Source organism: Lissotriton helveticus, chromosome 7 (assembly GCF_964261635.1).
Source record: "Lissotriton helveticus chromosome 7, aLisHel1.1, whole genome shotgun sequence".
NCBI lineage: Eukaryota > Metazoa > Chordata > Amphibia > Caudata > Salamandridae > Lissotriton > Lissotriton helveticus.
Window position 1 is genome coordinate 1,202,194,397 of NC_136068.1, and position 17,954 is coordinate 1,202,212,350.

The 17,954-nt window shown below is 47.2% G+C and overlaps 1 protein-coding gene and 1 long non-coding RNA gene across 3 annotated transcripts in view; one reads left to right on the top strand and one right to left on the bottom strand.

Moving 5' to 3' along the window:
- Positions 1-17,954, top strand: part of UTP6 (UTP6 small subunit processome component) — a 428,027-nt gene that overhangs the window by 352,803 nt on the left and 57,270 nt on the right. Inside the window, exons 13-14 of the mRNA XM_078654392.1 lie at positions 8,180-8,257; positions 8,362-8,541. Coding sequence (XP_078510518.1) covers positions 8,180-8,257; positions 8,362-8,541 — 258 coding nt within the window. The remainder of the gene's footprint in view (positions 1-8,179; positions 8,258-8,361; positions 8,542-17,954) is intronic.
- LOC144770120 (uncharacterized) overlaps positions 1-17,954 on the bottom strand; it is a 558,291-nt gene that overhangs the window by 40,849 nt on the left and 499,488 nt on the right. The window contains exon 4 of one of the 2 annotated variants that reach the window (XR_013598802.1): positions 6,275-6,334. This is a non-coding gene — a long non-coding RNA (uncharacterized LOC144770120). The remainder of the gene's footprint in view (positions 1-6,274; positions 6,335-17,954) is intronic. The other variant, XR_013598801.1, reaches the window with a different exon arrangement.

Here is a 17,954-nt window from a genome sequence, read left to right on the forward strand (position 1 = left end):
TTCCAGCTAGCTTATGATTAACCCTCTCACTTACTCCTGCTCTTTCCTTCCACTTGTCTCTAAGCGCCATGAAACCAATTGGTGTCCGTGCGCGGTAACAAATTCTTTTTACATTACATTTTTTACATTACAGGGCCTCCCCCACCGCCGCGGCCCTGCTTGTCTCGGGAGCCACCCTGGCCTCAACCGGGGAGTTGTCCGGCCGGGCCTCCCTCCGCTGCGCCTCTCTTTCCTTGGGCTGAGAAGGGACACAAGCTGCCTCCTGTAATGCAGGGCACTCTTGTAGCTCACGGGCCACCCTCACCCAGGCTTCTCACCTTCTGGGCCTATGAGGTCTGGTGCCCGCGCTCAAAGCGTATTCTTCTCTCCAGCCTGCGTCTCTCCGCTGCTTTTCCCTGTCCTCCCACCTGGGCCGGGAAGGGACTCGAGCCACCTCCGCATTCAACGCCAGGCGCTCTCTCGTAGCACACGGCTGCCCTCGCAGAGGCCTCTCTCTTTCTGGGCCTCCGGGAATTTGGGTGCCCTCACTAAAAACTTATTCTTCACTCTGGGGCTGCCCATACAGACCAGGCATCCCTGTTCCTGACAACGCCTCTGGGGTTTTTGGAGCTCTGGCACTCCAAAAACCTCCTCCCGAAGGACTGGATACACAAGGTTTACAATGCTTTACCGAGGCAGGAGCGGAGGGACCGTAGTTTGCATCCGCCATCGTGGCCACCGACCCCTGCTGAGTCAATCTTCAATCCGTCACAAAGGCTTTATTGTATTGGACCTGTTCTGGACAGTATAGTTACTTTCCTCCATCCCAACGGGTCCAGGACATTTGGGCTATGACCCAGATGTTTGAGCTTCCGTGAAAGCAGCTCTGAGTCTCCTGCGCCTTTTGGCCTCATTCATCATGCTTGTCCAGTACACCAGGTGGCATAAGTGATGTCGGCTCTGCGGTGGGATCTGAAGTCTCGCTGAGCTCAGCGTCCAACACAATCTGTTTGATATCATCCAGATTGCAGCAGAGACTGCACAAGATTTGCAATGGTGGGTGCTAGACCACAACTTGATCAGCAGCAGATTTCTCTCCCTTCTCCAGTCACTGTTGACAGTGATGACAAATACGTCTCTGCTGGGCAGGGGCAGTCATCTGGAAGAGCAGGCGATCAGAGAACTCTTGTCATCTGTAGAAATCTGGCTCCTCATAAATCTGTAGGAGCTCTGGGCCATTAGCTTGGCTTTGATAACCTTCCTGTCATCCATCAAAGGAAGGTTGGAACAGGGTCTTAAAGACAACACCACAGCCATGTCATACTGCAACAAGCATGGCGGAGTGGGGTCCTTGCACAGGTGCTCCATCTCTGTAGTTGGCCGAAGAGTCAGGGTATCTCCCTGATTGTGAACTACCTGACAGGATCTGTAAATGCCAGGGCAGACGAGCTTAGCCGATGGTGCCTGGCGGATCATTTTGCCAACATCGAGAAAGCAGAGTACTAAGAATTGTTCGTGTTCCCAAGAATGCTCACTCGAGGGGACCTTTTAAGGCTAGAGTAAAGCACTGGACCTCTATACACCTTTTCACCCCACCTCTCATACCTTGAGTTCCAAGGATCAGGAACGACTAGGACCAAATCATCCTAATGGCTCTGGATTGGGCCAGGAGAGCGTATTAACTGGATCTGCTGGGCATGATCATTTATTCTTTGATCAGGCTACCACTGCAGGAGGATCTTCTTTCGCAGCAGCAGGTCAAGTTTCTACATCTGAACCTACGCAGTCCACACCTCCATGCATGGAGATTGAGCTGCAGCAGTTGAAGCAGTTGAGTGTGTTCTGTCTGCCAGAAGAGGTTGTGGATGGCATCCTTCTACAAAGTCAATCTACACTGTGTAGTGGGACAAATTTGTGGCCAGTTGTGGTGTCCGCAAGATAGATCCCTTACAAGCCAAACTGTCGGATGTATTTAGTCCTTGGTCCAGCAGGATCTTGCACTGAGCACTCCTAAAAGTGAATTTGTGGTCCTTTTGGCATTTATTTTTTACGTTTGCTGGTTCTTGTTTAAATCACCTGTTGTGATGCAGTTTATTAAACGTTTGACACACATTCCCTTCCAAACAGTTTGTGATGTCACTGTTGGACCTCAGTTTGGTCCTAACTTTCCTTGTGTACCCCGTCCGATCTCATGTACAGCTGCTTGCTGCATTTTCTTACTCTTAAAATTCTTTCTCATTGCAATAACTTCAGCTCGTTGAATGAGTGAGCTCCAAGCTCTATCTGTTCAGCCGCCTTACAACACATTTTTCCCAGATAAGCTAGTGTTGAACACCAAAGTGGTTTTCTTCCTGAAATTTGATACTATTTTTCATGTTGACCAAGCCAACCTCCTCCCAGCGTTCTTTCTTTTTTACTCCCGCCCCATGAAGGAGGAAGAGACACTCTTTCGACTGGATCCCAAAATAACTGAGCTTTTATATTGATTGTACCAAAGACCATTGGATGGACGATCCACTCTTTGTGCGTGTGACCAGGTGCCCTATTTGCCTGGAGTTCAAGTAAAAGAACCCTTCTCTTCACAGGCTGTTACAGGCACCTTTAACGGCGATTTACCTGAGACTAAGTAGGTGGACCTTGCATTTTGCAGTTGGAGGCTACACCAATACAACAAACATTGGCATAGCCAATAGGTCTCGCTTTTGGGACCTTATAAGTATTTAATTATGCAGCACAATATCCTTGGTGCAACAACATCAACTGTTGCATGGCTAAACACTTATAAGGTCCCAAAGGTGAGACCTATTGGCTATGCCAATGCTTGTTTGTTAAAGCTTCCATTTTAAAATAGTTGGCATGTATGTGCAAGCAAGGGGCATTTCAGTGAGTAAAGACCGTTCCGTGAGTGAGGTAGGGTGCAATGAGTAGTGACTGACTCGGGCAAACAGCAAAAGACCCCCGAAATAATACAAATCTTCACTGTCCTGGTAAAGGTCAATAAGCAATTAACAGCGCTAACATCTCCCTGTAATGGATACAGATGTCACTGAGGTTTCTTCAAAAGGCTAACAGTGCGGGGGCGGGGTGGGTTGTTGACTACGTTATGTCAGCCTCCCTGAAGTCCTGCCTTTAAAATTGGGTTTTCTCTATTGAGCTGCACAGGCCCAAAGATAAGATCTTCCAGAGGTGGGAGCCCGGGGCAGCGCTCGGGCTGAGGCGGGAAAAGTGCGTGTCAGAGAGGGAAGTGAAAAGGGCGGGGGAGCGGGCAGAAAACGAAGCGTGGAGAAAAGAGTAGCAGTAAAACACGTAAAGGAAATAATAGACTAAAGGAAAAATAAAATGATAACATAGAAAGCGGTGTAGAGAAGATGAACAGTGTAAATCCCAAAGAGAGAAGAAGGTGACGGAAAACAGGCGAAATAAACACGATAAAAGAGAGATTCGGCAGAGGGCAAATGGAGAAGGCATGAATGAAAGAACCGAGAAAACAGACATAAACAGGGAAATCAGGGGATTCGAACACTTTATATACTTCTTTATGTAACTTAAACTGATCTAACCTGTGTTTACGAGCGAACTAGAAGAGTCCTTTTTCTCTGTTTAGACTGTCATTTCAGTCAACAGGCAAAGGTTGTCGCGCGCACGTCAACACCGGGGTTTGTGCGCGTTCATCTTCCCTAAGCATGCGCTCGTCTCTCGCAGGGACGTGCGCTCTTGCAATTCTACAACATCGAACCTGAAAAAAAAGCCCCTGAAGGGGAATGGAAGGAAGAGGGAAAATAGCGGAGGGAGGAAGCGGGTAAAGGAGGGGGTTGTGGCATCTATCTGATCGGACGGGGCACCTACGGGCTGCGGCCGAGGAAGAGGAATCAATCAATTTACTTATCAATCAATCAATTTACTTATAAAGCGCACTACTTACCCGTGAGGGTCTCAAGGTGCTGAGGGGTAGGGGGTGGTGGGGTGCCGCTACTGCTCGAAGAGCCAGGTCTTGAGGAGTTTACTGAAGATGAGCAGGTCTTGGGTCTGCCGTAGGTGGGTAGGGAGGGTGTTCCAGGTTTTGGCGGCGAGGAAGGAGAAGGATCTGCTGCCGGAGGTAGTTCGTTGGATGCGGGGGACAGTGGCGAGCGCGAGGCTGGCGGAGCGGAGCTGGCGGGTGGGAGTGTAGAAGGTGAGTCTGCTGTTGAGGTAGGCTGGTCCGGTGTTGTGGAGTGCTTTGTGTGCGTGGGTGAGCAGCTTGAAGGTGATCCTCTTGTCGACGGGGAGCCAGTGTAGATCTCTCAGGTAGGGGGTGATGTGACTGCGGTGAGGGATGTTGAGGATCAGTCAAGCGGAGGCGTTTTGGATGCGTTGCAAAAGTCGCATGTGTTTGCCCGGGATTCCTGCATAGAGTGCGTTGCCATAGTACAGCCTGATGCTGACGAGGGCCTGTGTCACCGTTCTTCTTGTGTCGGTAGGGATCCACTTGTAGATCCTGCGGAGCATGCGAAGGGTGTTGTAGCAGGAGGAGCAGACGGCGCTGACCTGTTTCGACATGGAGAGGGAGGAGTCGAGGATGATTCCTAGGTTGCGTGCGTGGTCGGTGGGTGTCGGTGCTGTTCCCAGCGTGAGCGGCCACCAGGAGTCGTCCCAGGCTGAGGGGGTGGGACCGAGGATGAAGACCTCCGTTTTGTCAGAGTTCAGCTTCAGTCGGCTGCTCCTCATCCATTCGGCGACAGGCTTCATTCCCTGGTGGAGGTTGGTTTTGGCGGTGTGCGGGCCCTTGGTGAGGGTGAGGATGAGCTGGGTGTAATCGGTGTAAGAGATGAGGTTGAGGTTGTGCTGGCGGGCGATGTGTGCGAGGGGGGCCATGTAGACGTTGAACCGCGTCGGGTTGAGGGATGAGCCCTGGGGTACGCCGCAAATGGAAGGCTATGTCATGAGACCAGGGACGCAGAAGGAGCATGTCTGCCTGAGGCATAGGAAGGGTTTTGAGAGTTGTTATTTGGCGACTTCTTGGAGGATGGGGAGGGATTCAATATATTGTAACTAATTTCTCCGCAAATCGAAGCAGGCATATCACATATTAGCAGTTAAGGAGGTAAGGCCCTGGGCAACAGCGAAAAGTGAGTGTGTGGCCCTGTGGTGAGCAGCGTTTTGAGAGTTGTGCTTAATGTGTAAAGGAGCCTTTTCCCCCTGTGCTTGCAGGGGTTTTGATAGACTTGTGTTAGTTGTTAGTATGGCAGCTGGGACTGTGTGAGTAAGGTACAAAGCAGCAAGAGTCCGCCGGCAGATGGGAGGTTTAGTGAGAGAGTCCGCTGGGGGTAAGGCTGCTGGGGCGCTATGGTGAATTTAGGATTAGGCGCATGGATAATGGGGCTTGAGGGGGGTATGCAGCTAGGGCTATGGAATAAGCAGGAGATGCTGTTAGGCTATTGGAGAGGCTTTGTAGGGGTTGATGAGGTTATGGGTAGCGGGTAGCTGAAAGTGCAAACCTTTTCGGTTCACACGCCGTGCAGGAGTGAATAACTAATGCTGATTTGGTGCGCGCACCTTAAGGGTGCCTGCGAGCGATGCGCTTAATGAGGGAGAGATAGGAAAGCATGATGGTGGATGTGCGCGTAACCACAAGCTTCAGTCCACAAGCAAAAGCGTGTGGTCTGATTTCCAAAAGCCCACTAACTAAATGTCTCACAAGACCAGTGCATGCACTGGCTCAGGCAAGACCTGGCAGCATAGTCGCGAGAGCTTGAAACGCAAAGGGGGTTACCAGCAGACACTGGAGCAGATGGGATCGAGACCCCTGAAGAGCTACGGGAGCAGCGAGTGACCGTCACAGCAGCTTCTACTTCTGAAGAAAGCAGGGAAGAGTTGGGGGAGCCCAACCACCACAAAGGAGCTGATGGCGATACACGGAAGGACTGTGTGCTTCCTTTCAACCAAGTACCCCTCCAGCAGGCCAGGTGTCCTAGGATGCAGGTGAATGATTGGGTCAGAGAGTGGGGGATGAAGATGAGCAGGTGGTGTAAAGGAAACCGAGACCGCGGGTCGTTCATAATTGCAGTTTTAACCAGGATTAGTTTTTTTCATTGTTTACTTTTGTTTTTGTTTTGCTGTCCTGCCTCTTATTACCCTGTACCTCCAAATCATTGTGGAATGCTTAAGGGATATTCTATAAATGCCCTAGCTCTTAGAGGCTTTCTTTCCACCCTTTGACCACACTATTATTACTGAGTCCAACAGTAAAAGGACTACCACACACTAGAGCACTTTGAAGGTTATTTTTTTTTCAACTTGAAATAAATAGAGAACTTACCTGCTTTTGATTTACTTCTCTCCTGAGGGACCGGCGGGGAAGTTCCAGAGTCCGGACCTGCTATGAAGAGGAAGAAAGAACTTTGGTTGGTGGACTTTACCTACTGCACTGATTGTCTATCCACAAAAAAAATGACCATATATCAAATATGTAATATTGTTCGCTAAGCCTCTTATTTTGAGCCTAAAAGGTGCAATATCTTAGTGGGTTTCTTCGGAGTGAATAAATGCAAGGCTGTGCAGAAAGTACATCACCGGTACCCTGCAGTTAAGTTAACTAGAGAAGCAATGGTGTTGTCCAAGAAACTATATGACGTGCAATCCCTTCTTTAAAGGAAAAAAGCTCTCACCCACTAATTGGTGGCATGCTATGTCATAGGGCTCCTCTTCGTGTAAACAAAAGTGGTTACCAGTGTTGGCTTCAACTCCTTGTAACAGGGGAGTTTTTATGGATGTTCAGGATGAGGGCCTATGATATGATATGGTTTATCATAGCCCCTCAACCTGAACATCCGTAAGGGCTCCCCTGTTACGCCATGTTGAAGCCCACGCCGGCAACCCCCATTGTCAGCATAAGGAGGAGCCCTATGATTAAGCATGCCACCAGTTGGTGCGTAAGGGGCTTTCTGAACCCACTTCAGAGACCCATCACCTTTGAAAGGCACTTATTTAAGAGCTATTCTAATTGCGAGGAAGCTGCAGTTATAAGTATCCATCAGAAGAGCAAATTACTTCGGTAATGATCTTTCTGCTGGATACTGTATATAACTGCAGATTCCTCCTTGTCCTCCTGCCTCCCCATTCTGTGGAGTAGTCTTTTTGTCATTTTTAAAAGGTCCCAAAATTGGAGATTTGCATACTGGTTTTTAGGTGCTCCTCGTCTGAGTGTGTGCAACGAGTTAATCAAGAAACTGATGGAGCACAAGGGTGGGGCTTACATTTTGCTCCACTGTGACTTCTGGGGCAGAATGAGGACAACATGTAGCTGGACGACAGTCTAGTGGCTTGCAGAAGCACTGCTTTGAAAACCTTTGGATGCCACCTGGCACCTGGGGAATATTGTAAAAGTGAGGAGTCTGACTATAGATGCAGTAGACACCAGAAAGAGTGTTACTGAAGGTAAGTAGATTGTTCATAGCACTGGCTAAGTGAGATGGTCAGTCAGTCAAAAAGAAATGTATTTGGTTTATCACAACCATAAAGCATGCAATAAATTATTCATAACAATCAAAATTTTAAAAGCCTGGTGTTTCCACTAAAAACATTGTTTAAAATGTTCACAATTTTTATAAACATTCCAGTCCTATTCCACCCCCAACGGTTATTCCTTGTCCGCTTTCAGTAAGAGGTTGTCCACCAGTGTCATGAACTTTACACCTCTGCAAATTAAAATGTTAGATATACCACCCATCCAGCTTGTTACAGCCTGCCTGCAGGTTCGGATGTTTAATTCATTTAGAGCTATTTTTAGGAACTTTCTTCTTTCATCTTTTACAATGATGCAAACACACATCAAGTGGCATATAGATTCTGTGCGGTAGCCACATAAACGACAATTTTCAACTTGGTGTTTACTTTTCTAAGTGGGGATGAAGTCCTTCGAGTAATGATCTCCTAACCGGTACAGCATAAATCTCTTTTTTAATGTTAGTCGAAAATGAGCCGCTAAATAGGCTTGCGGTTTTAGCTTTGTATATGAATTTATTACAGCCGAGGCGTGTCGGCGTTTGGTTAATCTACTTTTATCTTTCATAAAGGATCATTTCTTGGCCGTTGCATTGCACACTCGGCTATGTGAAGTAGATACCACAACGGAGTAATTGCTTTCTTTTGTAATATGTCATACTTGACTTTTGGCATTTTTTTGAGTAATTGTGATACTTGTATTTTTTGTTCCTGTTTACAGAGACAAGACCGGCTACTCAGTGCATTTCGCAGAGCAGATGAATCCGGCCTGTTACAAGAAAGTTTATACATTGAGTGGGTAAGGGATGTAAACACCTACCAGACAGAATATTATTTTACTTTAGCATCCAAGTGTTGTTCAAAATTCATCTTTTGATAAATAATTTTAATTTGCAATTTCAGCTTCACCTGTTACTGGACCTAAATCAATCTGATATGGTGGTAAAAATATCTGAAGCTGCAACCAAACGTTTTAGCCAATCAGTGCAAATGTGGCAAACAAGACTGCAGCTGTTGATGAAACTTAAGAGTAAGGATATTGCTCTGCATTTTGAGGAGGCGTTTACGCTAGTGAAAACGAAGGTTAGTGAATTGTAAAATATTAGCAATTGTGAGTGAAACAAGTTGATATCGAGTGGAAAATAAACGAGGGAAGTGAAAATCAGCATAGCAGTTATTTTTTATGTCATATGCTGCCAATTAGATAAATATCCACGTCACAAGCCTATTTAGATCCGTTCATATTTTATGCTCAGCAAATTTATTTCTGAGCAATCGCTGACCGGTAAGTGAGTCCCAGAGAGGGAAAAGTTTTTGTTTTAATCAATATTTGTATTTGCTTTGATTTGCATGAGGAACAAACACCCATCAGAACCGTAACAACAGTCTCATATAGGGCACATATAAGAAATGTAGTTACTACAGCCTCAATGATTTCGCGCAGAGTCAGGAAAACAATCAAACAATTCAATATGTTTCCCATTAATATACTAATAATGACACTGTCCCTATGTTTCACCTTCAGGTCCTCCACTATTGTGTTTCAGGAATATGCTACTGGCTATGTTCCCCATTATCTGGGACTTGTTGAGCATCGTCAAGTAGGAGCAGACCATAATGATTAAACGACTTGCCCCATACCTTATGGAATTTGTGTGTGCACCCATTGCACTTATATGTTACTCTTTCAGCTGCCATATATAAACCCATCCCCTTTTTCCATTCCCAGAGTGTTAGCGCTTCCGGTGTGCTCCAGTGCCTGGCCACATCCCGCTTTGCCACCACAAGCCCAGGTCACTAAAAAGTATATGGGGTCTGGTAATGTCAATATCGCATAGTATGCCCAAAAGAATGAACTTTGGATCTGCGGGGATCGGTAACCTCAACACCGCACCTAATTCCTCAAGTATTGTGCTTCTGTATAACAGGGCATCCCCACAATGTATGGAAAAAGTCTCACATTGCAGTCAGGCATCACAGACACTTTGGGGTTTCAGCTAGTTCCATCTAGTGCTGTCTAGCTGTATCATAATATACCTTGTGGAAAATCTTTTATTGGATGAGGCACAAACAGGCCTTGATCGCCATCTCTCTGGGGTGCATTAGAGCCGCCTCCCAGTCTGTCCTCCATAGCACCCACCTCGCTGTCCCACCTTTCCCTGAGTTTACCAAGTTTATCGGGCATGTCTTTATTTAGTATTTTATATGTAAGGGACAATGCTTTATTCATTAACTGTTCGTGCAGCAATCTTCCTTCTTGCGGCGCATATTCTGGTAGGTCTGCACCCACTAGTCCTTCTGCTAACCATGTGTGATGCAGTTGGGCTTATTTAATAAATTAGGACAGATGAAGCTTGTATTCAGTGCAAAAGGTGGAGAAAGGTTTAAGTTCACCTTTATCGATAATGTCCCCAACATTGGAGATACCCAGCAGATTCCAGGTCCTGAAACCCCCAACTTTCCCAGTTCCTTAAGCCATTTCCCTTTCCACAATGGTTGTTCCCCAAGTGGCTCTGTGGGACCATCCCAATATTCTAGTCGTCCTTTACCATACTTCCAAGGTGGCCTGCGTCACGGGGAGCAACCCGTGTATTCTCTTACCTCTGTATAGATAGTAAAGAAAAGTGCACAGTTTCAGCATCTCCCTTTTTAATCTATATGTTGAATGGTCATTTGCTATGTGTAACCAGTCATTGATAGTAGTCAACTGTGCGGCCCAGTAATAAGCCTTGATGTCTGGCAGCACTAATCCCCCATTGTAAGGGTTGCGTTACAGTGTCCTCATTGCGATCCTCGAGTGCCTCCGTAGCCGTAATAGCGATCATAATTCGCTCTCTATTTCGGTAAATACTATTCTGGGGAGTGGGTGGGTGGTAAATATTCTGGAGGACATAAAGGAACTGGGGCAAGGTGACAATTTTAAACCTAGCCGCTTACCCCATTAATGTAAGGAGCAGATCTCTACATCTTTACTTGGTGTCTTTGAACTTAATACCTGTCCAATATTTTGTTTGCTTCATACCTCTTTGTGGGGTGTAATAAAGATACTGAGGTATTTGAAACCCTCTGATAGCACCTTTACGTCCCCAGCCAGGGGTGTGGGGGGGATGGGCAGTCCATAGTATGTCCAGGGCTGTATACTGTTGATTTATTCCAATAATCTTTTAGCCAGAGTACCTTCCATATTTGTCTGTTTAGAACCGGGTGGGTATTGTTCTGTCACATACAGGAGAATGTGGTCTGCATAAAGCGATATCTTCTCTTTGTTATTAGGAGTAATTCTAAAACCCCGCACAGGAGAGGGAACAGGGGGTATCTCTGTCGAGTGCCACTACCTATGGGGAAGCTCTGGGAGGGTCTACCATTCACCCATACTGCTGCTATTGGAGCGTTATATAATCATGCCACCCATTTACGAAAGTTTGGCCCAAACACAAATTTGGCTATATCGAATCAAGAAATGGCCAGTGTACCACTTTCAATGCTTTTTCCACATCCAGTGACAGTAAGGTGTGTGGAGCGTCTCAGTCTTTGACCACCTTCCACCAGTTATATGTTCTGAAGAGTTTCAGCATCTCCCTTTCTAATCTATATGTTGAATGGTCATTTGCTATGTGTAACCAGTCATTGATAGTAGTCAACTGTGCGGCCCAGTAATAAGCCTCGATGTCTGGCAGCACTAATCCCCCATTGTAAGGGTTGCGTTACAGTGTCCTCATTGCGATCCTCGAGTGCCTCCGTAGCCGTAATAGCGATCATAATTCGCTCTCTATTTCGGTAAATACTATTCTGGCGAGTGGGTGGGTGGTAAATATTCTGGAGGACATAAAGGAACTGGGGCAAGGTGACAATTTTAAACCTAGCCGCTTACCCCATTAATGTAAGGAGCAGGTCTCTACATCTTTACTTGGTGTCTTTGAACTTAATACCTGTCCAATATTTTGTTTGCTTCATAGCTCTTTGTGGGGTGTAATAAAGATACTGAGGTATTTGAAACCCTCTGATAGCACCTTTACGTCCCCAGCCAGGGGTGTGGGGGGGATGGGCAGCCCATAGTATGTCCAGGGCTGTATACTGTTGATTTATTCCAATAATCTTTTAGCCAGAGTACCTTCCATATTTGTCTGTTTAGAACCGGGTGGGTATTGTTCTGTCACATACAGGAGAATGTGGTCTGCATAAAGCGATATCTTCTCTTTGTTGTCATTAGGAGTAATTCTAAAACCCCGCACAGGAGAGGGAACAGGGGGTATCTCTGTCGAGTGCCACTACCTATGGGGAAGCTCTGGGAGGGTCTACCATTCACCCATTCTGCTGCTATTGGGGCGTTATATAATCATGCCACCCATTTACGAAAGTTTGGCCCAAACACAAATTTGGCTATATTGAATCAAGAAATGGCCAGTGTACCACATTCAATGCTTTTTCCACATCCAGTGACAGTAAGGTGTGTGGAGCGTCTCAGTCTTTGACCACCTTCCACCAGTTATATGTTCTGAAGAGTTTCCACCGGGTAGTATGACCAGACATGACACCGGACTGGCCACAGTAAATAAGAGAAGTTATGGTTCTCAGAAGACGTATTGCCAGGATCGTCGCTAGTATTTTAAACTCCCTATTTAGTAAGGAAATGGGGCAGTATGAGTCTCACCTATCTTTGTCTTTGCCTTCCTTGTGTATAATTGTTATTGTGGCAGTCTGAAGATCCAATAGGAGGATGCTGTCTTTGTAAGCATCCTGATAAAGGCCTAACAAATGGGGGTGTAGTAAGTCTGTACACCGTTTATATAGTTCAGTGGGTATTCCGTTCGGGCCTGGGGTTTTACCTTGGCGTAACTTGGCAACAGCTTCCTTCACTTCTGTGAGCATTGGGTCCTTCTCTAGTCCCTTTGTCTCATCCTCACCCAGTATGGGAGCTTGAATGTCCCTTAGGTATACATCAATGGCGGGGCACCACTGACTGATCGTGCCTCATAGAATACTCTGTAATAATCAGCGAACACTGTCACTGTTTGTTCATCCGTGGTGCATGTAATTCCCAGGTCGTCTACAATACATCATACCCACCTAGTTTCTCTCTCTTTTTTCTAAGCCAGGCAAGTAGTTTTCTGGCTTTGTCTCCGACCTCATATGGCTGCTGTAGCGTTGCTAGCCTTTGTGTTCTTGCAGTGTCTTGCCCTAGGTCCCGATATTCTAATCTCATGGTGTCCAGTTGCGTTGGTCTAGGGATCCGGCCTATCTATGTCCCGTCTTTCCATACTGAGTATCTGTTGTTCTAGCCATTCTAGATTTTCTACTCCCTTTTTCTTTTCGGTTTTGGGCACTGTCACGCAGCACATATTTATATGCCTCCCATAGTGTCACTTCAAAGGCAACCGTGTTTTTATTTTCAGTGAAGAAAAAATTATCAGTATCTGCTCAAAGACCTCATAGGATACCACTGTTTTGTAGGTCCCACATGTTTAGCTGGCACCGTGCTTTCGGGCCCTGAGCCCGGGTTTCCAGGCTCACCAATAGTCAGTCCTGCACATCTTGTCTAGTTCGCCCATTTTTATTTATTTATTTATTTTGAAAGTTTTATATAGCGCAAACAAGATCTTTGCAGATATCAGAGCGCTTTACAAAGCAGGGAATACCAACAAGAGAGTGAATAGCAGGTCATTAGGTATAGCGAAATTATAGGTAGTAAGTGAGATGGGTAGGTACGTGAGGGAGCATAGTAGCACAGGTAAATCAATAATGCAGGTAGATAGTCAGGTAAGTGAGTCAATAATACAGGTAAAACACATAGTCGTAGGGATCGAGCAGAATAATACAGGAAAAACACATAGTCGTAGGGATCGAGCAGAATAATACAGATCGGTGCAGAGTCTTTACAGATCCACGTTAATAGGTCAAGTGTATTTGGCCATGAGAATAGCTTTTACTTCTTTCTTAAAAAGTGTGACGGAGGAGATGAGCCTGGTTTCAGGAGGGAGTGAGTTCCAGATCCTGGGTGCCATTCCTGAGAAAGAGCGTTTATAAGTTTTTTCCTTCCGGAATCTTCGAGGTTTTAGCAGAAGATTGTTTGTGCCTCTAGTGTTTCTAGAGCTGCCAGAGATTGACAGCTTCTGAGTGAGGTATCCGGGAGAGCTCAGGTGTACAGCCTTGTGTGTCATGCAGGCTATTTTCAGATGTATTCTGGCTTCAAAAGGCAACCAGTTCAAGGATTTCAAGTCAGGGGAGATATGCGAGTGTTTTTTTGACCCAGTGATGAGTCTCGCTGCAGCGTTTAGAGAAGCTCTTAGGGGTGCAGTAGTGGTTAACGGGAGACCGCAGACGGTGATGCTGCCGTATTCAATTCGCGGGATTACTAGTGCTTGTACTGCAGTTTGGAAGTCTTTGGCTGGTAGGAAGGGTTTAAGTTTCCTCAGGGCGTTGATTTGGAAGTTCGCTCCCTTAGTAGCCTTACTGATATGATGCTGCATTTTGAGATTGGAGTCGAGAGTTATGCCTAGAGATTTTGCTGAGTCCACGATGGTGGGTAGGACATTGAGTGCAGTTAGCTGTTTAAGCCAGGTTTGAGTGGTAGAGATCTTCGCGGGAGGTGAGATCAGAAGGAACTCTGTTTTCAGAGCATTGAGTTTGAGATGATTATCGGCAAGCCAGGATTGGGTGCTTCTGATCGTTGAGTTCAGGAGTAAAATGTCATTGGGGGATTGTAGTTTGAGATATAGTTGGGTGTCATCTGCGTACATGTGAAAAAGTACATTGGATGCTTGTAGCAAGGTGGTGAGAGGTTCCATAACTAGGTTGAACAAAGTTGGTGATAGGGAGGATACTTGGGGGACGCCTAACGAAACAGGTATTGGCGAGGACATCAGGTTGTTAGTCTTGAATTTCTGCGACCTGTTGTGTAAAAAGGAGGTGAACCACTTGAGATCAGTCCCAGATAGACCCATTCTTGTGTTCAAAAGTTCCAGTAAATTCTCATGTTTAACAGTGTCGAATGCTGAAGAGAGATCAAGAAGGATGAGGAGGCAGGTATCATTTTGATCTAGGATTTGAAGGGCGTCGTCAATTATGTGAGTCATAGCAGTTTCAGTACTGTGTCCTGCTCGGAAGCCTGATTGATGAGGGTTGAGGAGATCAAACTGATCAATGTGTTTAGTCAGTTGTAGTTGTGCGCATTTTTCCAATAGTTTGGCGAGAGTGGGAATATTGGTAATGGGACGGTAGTTGTTTAGGTCGGATGGGTCGGCAGTAGGTTTCTTTAGTAAAGGTGTGACTTGTCCAACTTTGAGGGTGTCAGGGATGGTTCCTTGTTGGAGCGAGCTGTAGATAATTTTAGTCCAGAGTGGAAGGAGCAATGGGGTGAAATCTTTGACAGCGTTGGCAGGGAGGGGATCCGTGAGGTGATTGGAAGGTTTCAAGGTGCTGAGCAGTTTGCCTATTTCTTCTTCGGAGTAGGTGTCAAAGGATGACCATGTAGCATTGTTTTTTGGTTCGGTGGGTGTTATGCAGTTGGGTGTGGTGTAGAGGCTTGCGTCAATGCGGAGATCACTCTTTATGTTGTCAGTTTTTTGGGTAAAGAAAGCGGCGAAGTCTTCACAGGAGGGTGCTTTGCACAAAGTACTGAGAGGTTGGGGTTGTTCCTTGGCTTGTGTTCTGATTAGCTCAAACAGTTTTCTTGGACGGTTTTTTGCTTGGTCGAGCTGGAGGCTGAAGAAGTTTGCTTTTGAGCGCTTTATTTTCCTGAAGTAGGCGTTTCTCTTTTTCTTCAGGGTTTTCAGGTGCAGTGCAGAGGGAGCTGTTCTCCAGGTGCGCTCTGCCATTCGCATGGCTCGTCTATCTTCATTGAGACTCCCGTCGTACCATGGATTGGAGATTTTAGCGGAGACTCTTTTTAGCTGCATGGGAGCAGCCTCATTAATTATTGAGGTCATGGCGTTGAGATAGTGGTCAGTCAGGGTTTGGACATCTGTAGCGCCCGTAGGAGGGAGCAGGAGGTCGCGGCTGTTCGGGGGTAGGGAGTATGGGTTGAGTTTTTTCAGGTCTCTTTTCCAGACTTTAGGTCTGGAGGATTGAGCCGTGTTGAGTTTGACTTTTTCATTGATGAAGAATGTGACAATATGATGGTCTGCCCAGTCACAGGGTTGGATAGACTCAAGTTGAATAGCGTCCTCTTTGGCAATGATAAGGTCGAGGATAGAGCCTTTCTCGTGGGTCGGGCTGTTGCATAATTGTGTGAGGTCCAGGGCGTTGAGGAAATTTTTAAGACTATTTACCACCGCATCATTGTGATCGTTCCAGTGGAGGTTGAAGTCACCAAGGTATATTTGGGTGAGCTGTCGTCTGGCGTTAGTTGAAATCATGTCCATGATTTGTTGGGCGAAGGTGAGGTTGTCTCTGGGTGGGTGGTAAATGCCGTGAAGAGAGCATATCGGTTTGCCCTCACTGATAATATCGAGGCAGATGTATTCGTAGGAAGTTGGGGAGGGTAGGGAAGGTGCGGAGACTTTCAGAACAGAAAGGTTGTTCCTGTATATGCATGCGATTCCACCACCTATCTTGCCAGACCTGTCAAGCCTAATGATGTGGTAGTTAGGGGGAACCAGAATGTCCATTATAGGTGTAGAAGAGTCGGTTAGCCAGGTTTCAGTCAAGATGATTAGGTCAAGGTCCAATGTTAGGATGAGATCGGCGATGGCGGAGGAGTGTCTAGAAGCCGATCTGCAGTTGAGGAGAGTGCATTTGAGACAGGGTGTGTCAGGGGAGGTAGAGGGTACTAGAGAGAGGGGGACTTTTCTAAGGTTATTCGGGACGGAGATTCTGTTTAGTGTGGAGGGTCTACGGGGATTTGAGTGTATCGTGGGAATGGGGAGGTGCGTGGCGGTTCTGTGGTTTAGGGGAGCTGGGTCGTAGGAGCGGAGGAGGGTGAGAGTGTCGAGATCCGAAAGAGGGTTGCATGTGCGACGGGGGCGGTTGTTGCGATTGTGGGCAGGGATCGCGGTCCAATGTGGGCGGCGGGTGCGGTTGTTGCGATTGTGGGCATGGATCGCGGTCCTGTGTGAGGGGTGTAGCTTGGGAGCGTCATCAGGACGGGTGGGGAGCCAGTTGAGAGGGGGGGTGGTGGTGAGTGAGGTGTGTCTGGGGGGTGTGATGAGTAGCTCTTTGATGGTGTGAATGTCTTCTTTGATGGTGTGAATGTCTTCTTTGAGCTGGAGGAGGGAGGACATAATCTTGTCCAGCGTGGGATAAGTGTTAGTGCTGGGGGTGGAAGTCATGGGTGAGTGGCTGACCTGGGAATTAGGGTTGCTGGTGCAGGGCTGGGTTGGTGTTCATGCAGGGCTCAGTGGTGCCGGCGTACGGGTTGGTGTTAGGGAGGAGAGAGGGTATGGGGGCGATGGGAGTGGATGAAGTACGGAGGAGGTTGGTGGCGTAGAGGAGGGCATTGGTGGCAGGCGGAGAGAGCGGGGTGGAGGTGGAGTGTATGTTGGTGGTGATGGGGGAGCCTGAAGGGTAGTGAGGGCTGAGAGTGGGGGGGAAATGGGGTTGGAGATGGTCCTGTCGTGGGGAGGGGGAGTTATAATAATAGATGTGGTGTGCTCTGCGTGGTTAATTAGCGGGTGGTAGTGGGGACTGAGAGTGGGGGGGGACAAAGGGTGGGATTTGTCGTTATGCGTGTCGTTCTGGTGCTGATCTAGGTTAGCGGGGTTGTGGGTGGGAGCTGTGATGTCAGGGGAGAGAGGAATGGGAGTGGTATGTGTGGGGGTCCAAGGGTTGGTGTTAGGGGGGCGGCTAGTGTGTGAGGGGGAGAGATTTGTGACTGTGATTGAGGAATGTGGGGTGGTAACAGCAGGTGGGTGATTGACTAGGGTGCTGGGGGTAGAGGTGAGGTGCGTGTCGTTCTGATGCTGAGCTAGGTTAGAAGGGTTGTGGGTGGGGGCTGTGATGTCAGGAGTGATAGTGCTGGAGGGGATATGGGTGGAGGTCCGAGGCTTGGAAAGGTGCTCTTTGAACTTGGGGAACAGGTTGTCTAGTAGTTCCAGGTTCTTGTCTGTGGATTGAATTAGGACAATCCCGTTATTGTAGATAGTAATGGTGGTTCTGCCAGGGAAGAGTTGGGATGGTGTGATGGAGAGAGTTAGGCCATGAGCCGTTTTCCTGGTGGTGGAGACGGTGAGTAGGGTGAGGAACGCTTTTCTCCATTGAGCTCTGCGTGAGGTGTGGAAGATGATATCAATGTTCAGGGATCCATTGACCGGTGAGAAGTAGGTGTCGGCAAAGGGGGTTTCAGGGTGGGACCTCAGGAAGTTGTGTTTAAAGCGTTTAGCGGCTTTTTTGGTGATTGTGGATGGGTAGTTGATTCTATATGTGTGCTTGCCGATGAGATCCATGTTGGGATGGCTGTAGAGGTGGGTATGGGAGGAAGAACGATAATACACATGTGCAAAAAACAACTGTCAACCGTAAGTTACATGGCACAAAAGTGACACTAGTGAGTGGCCAAAGAT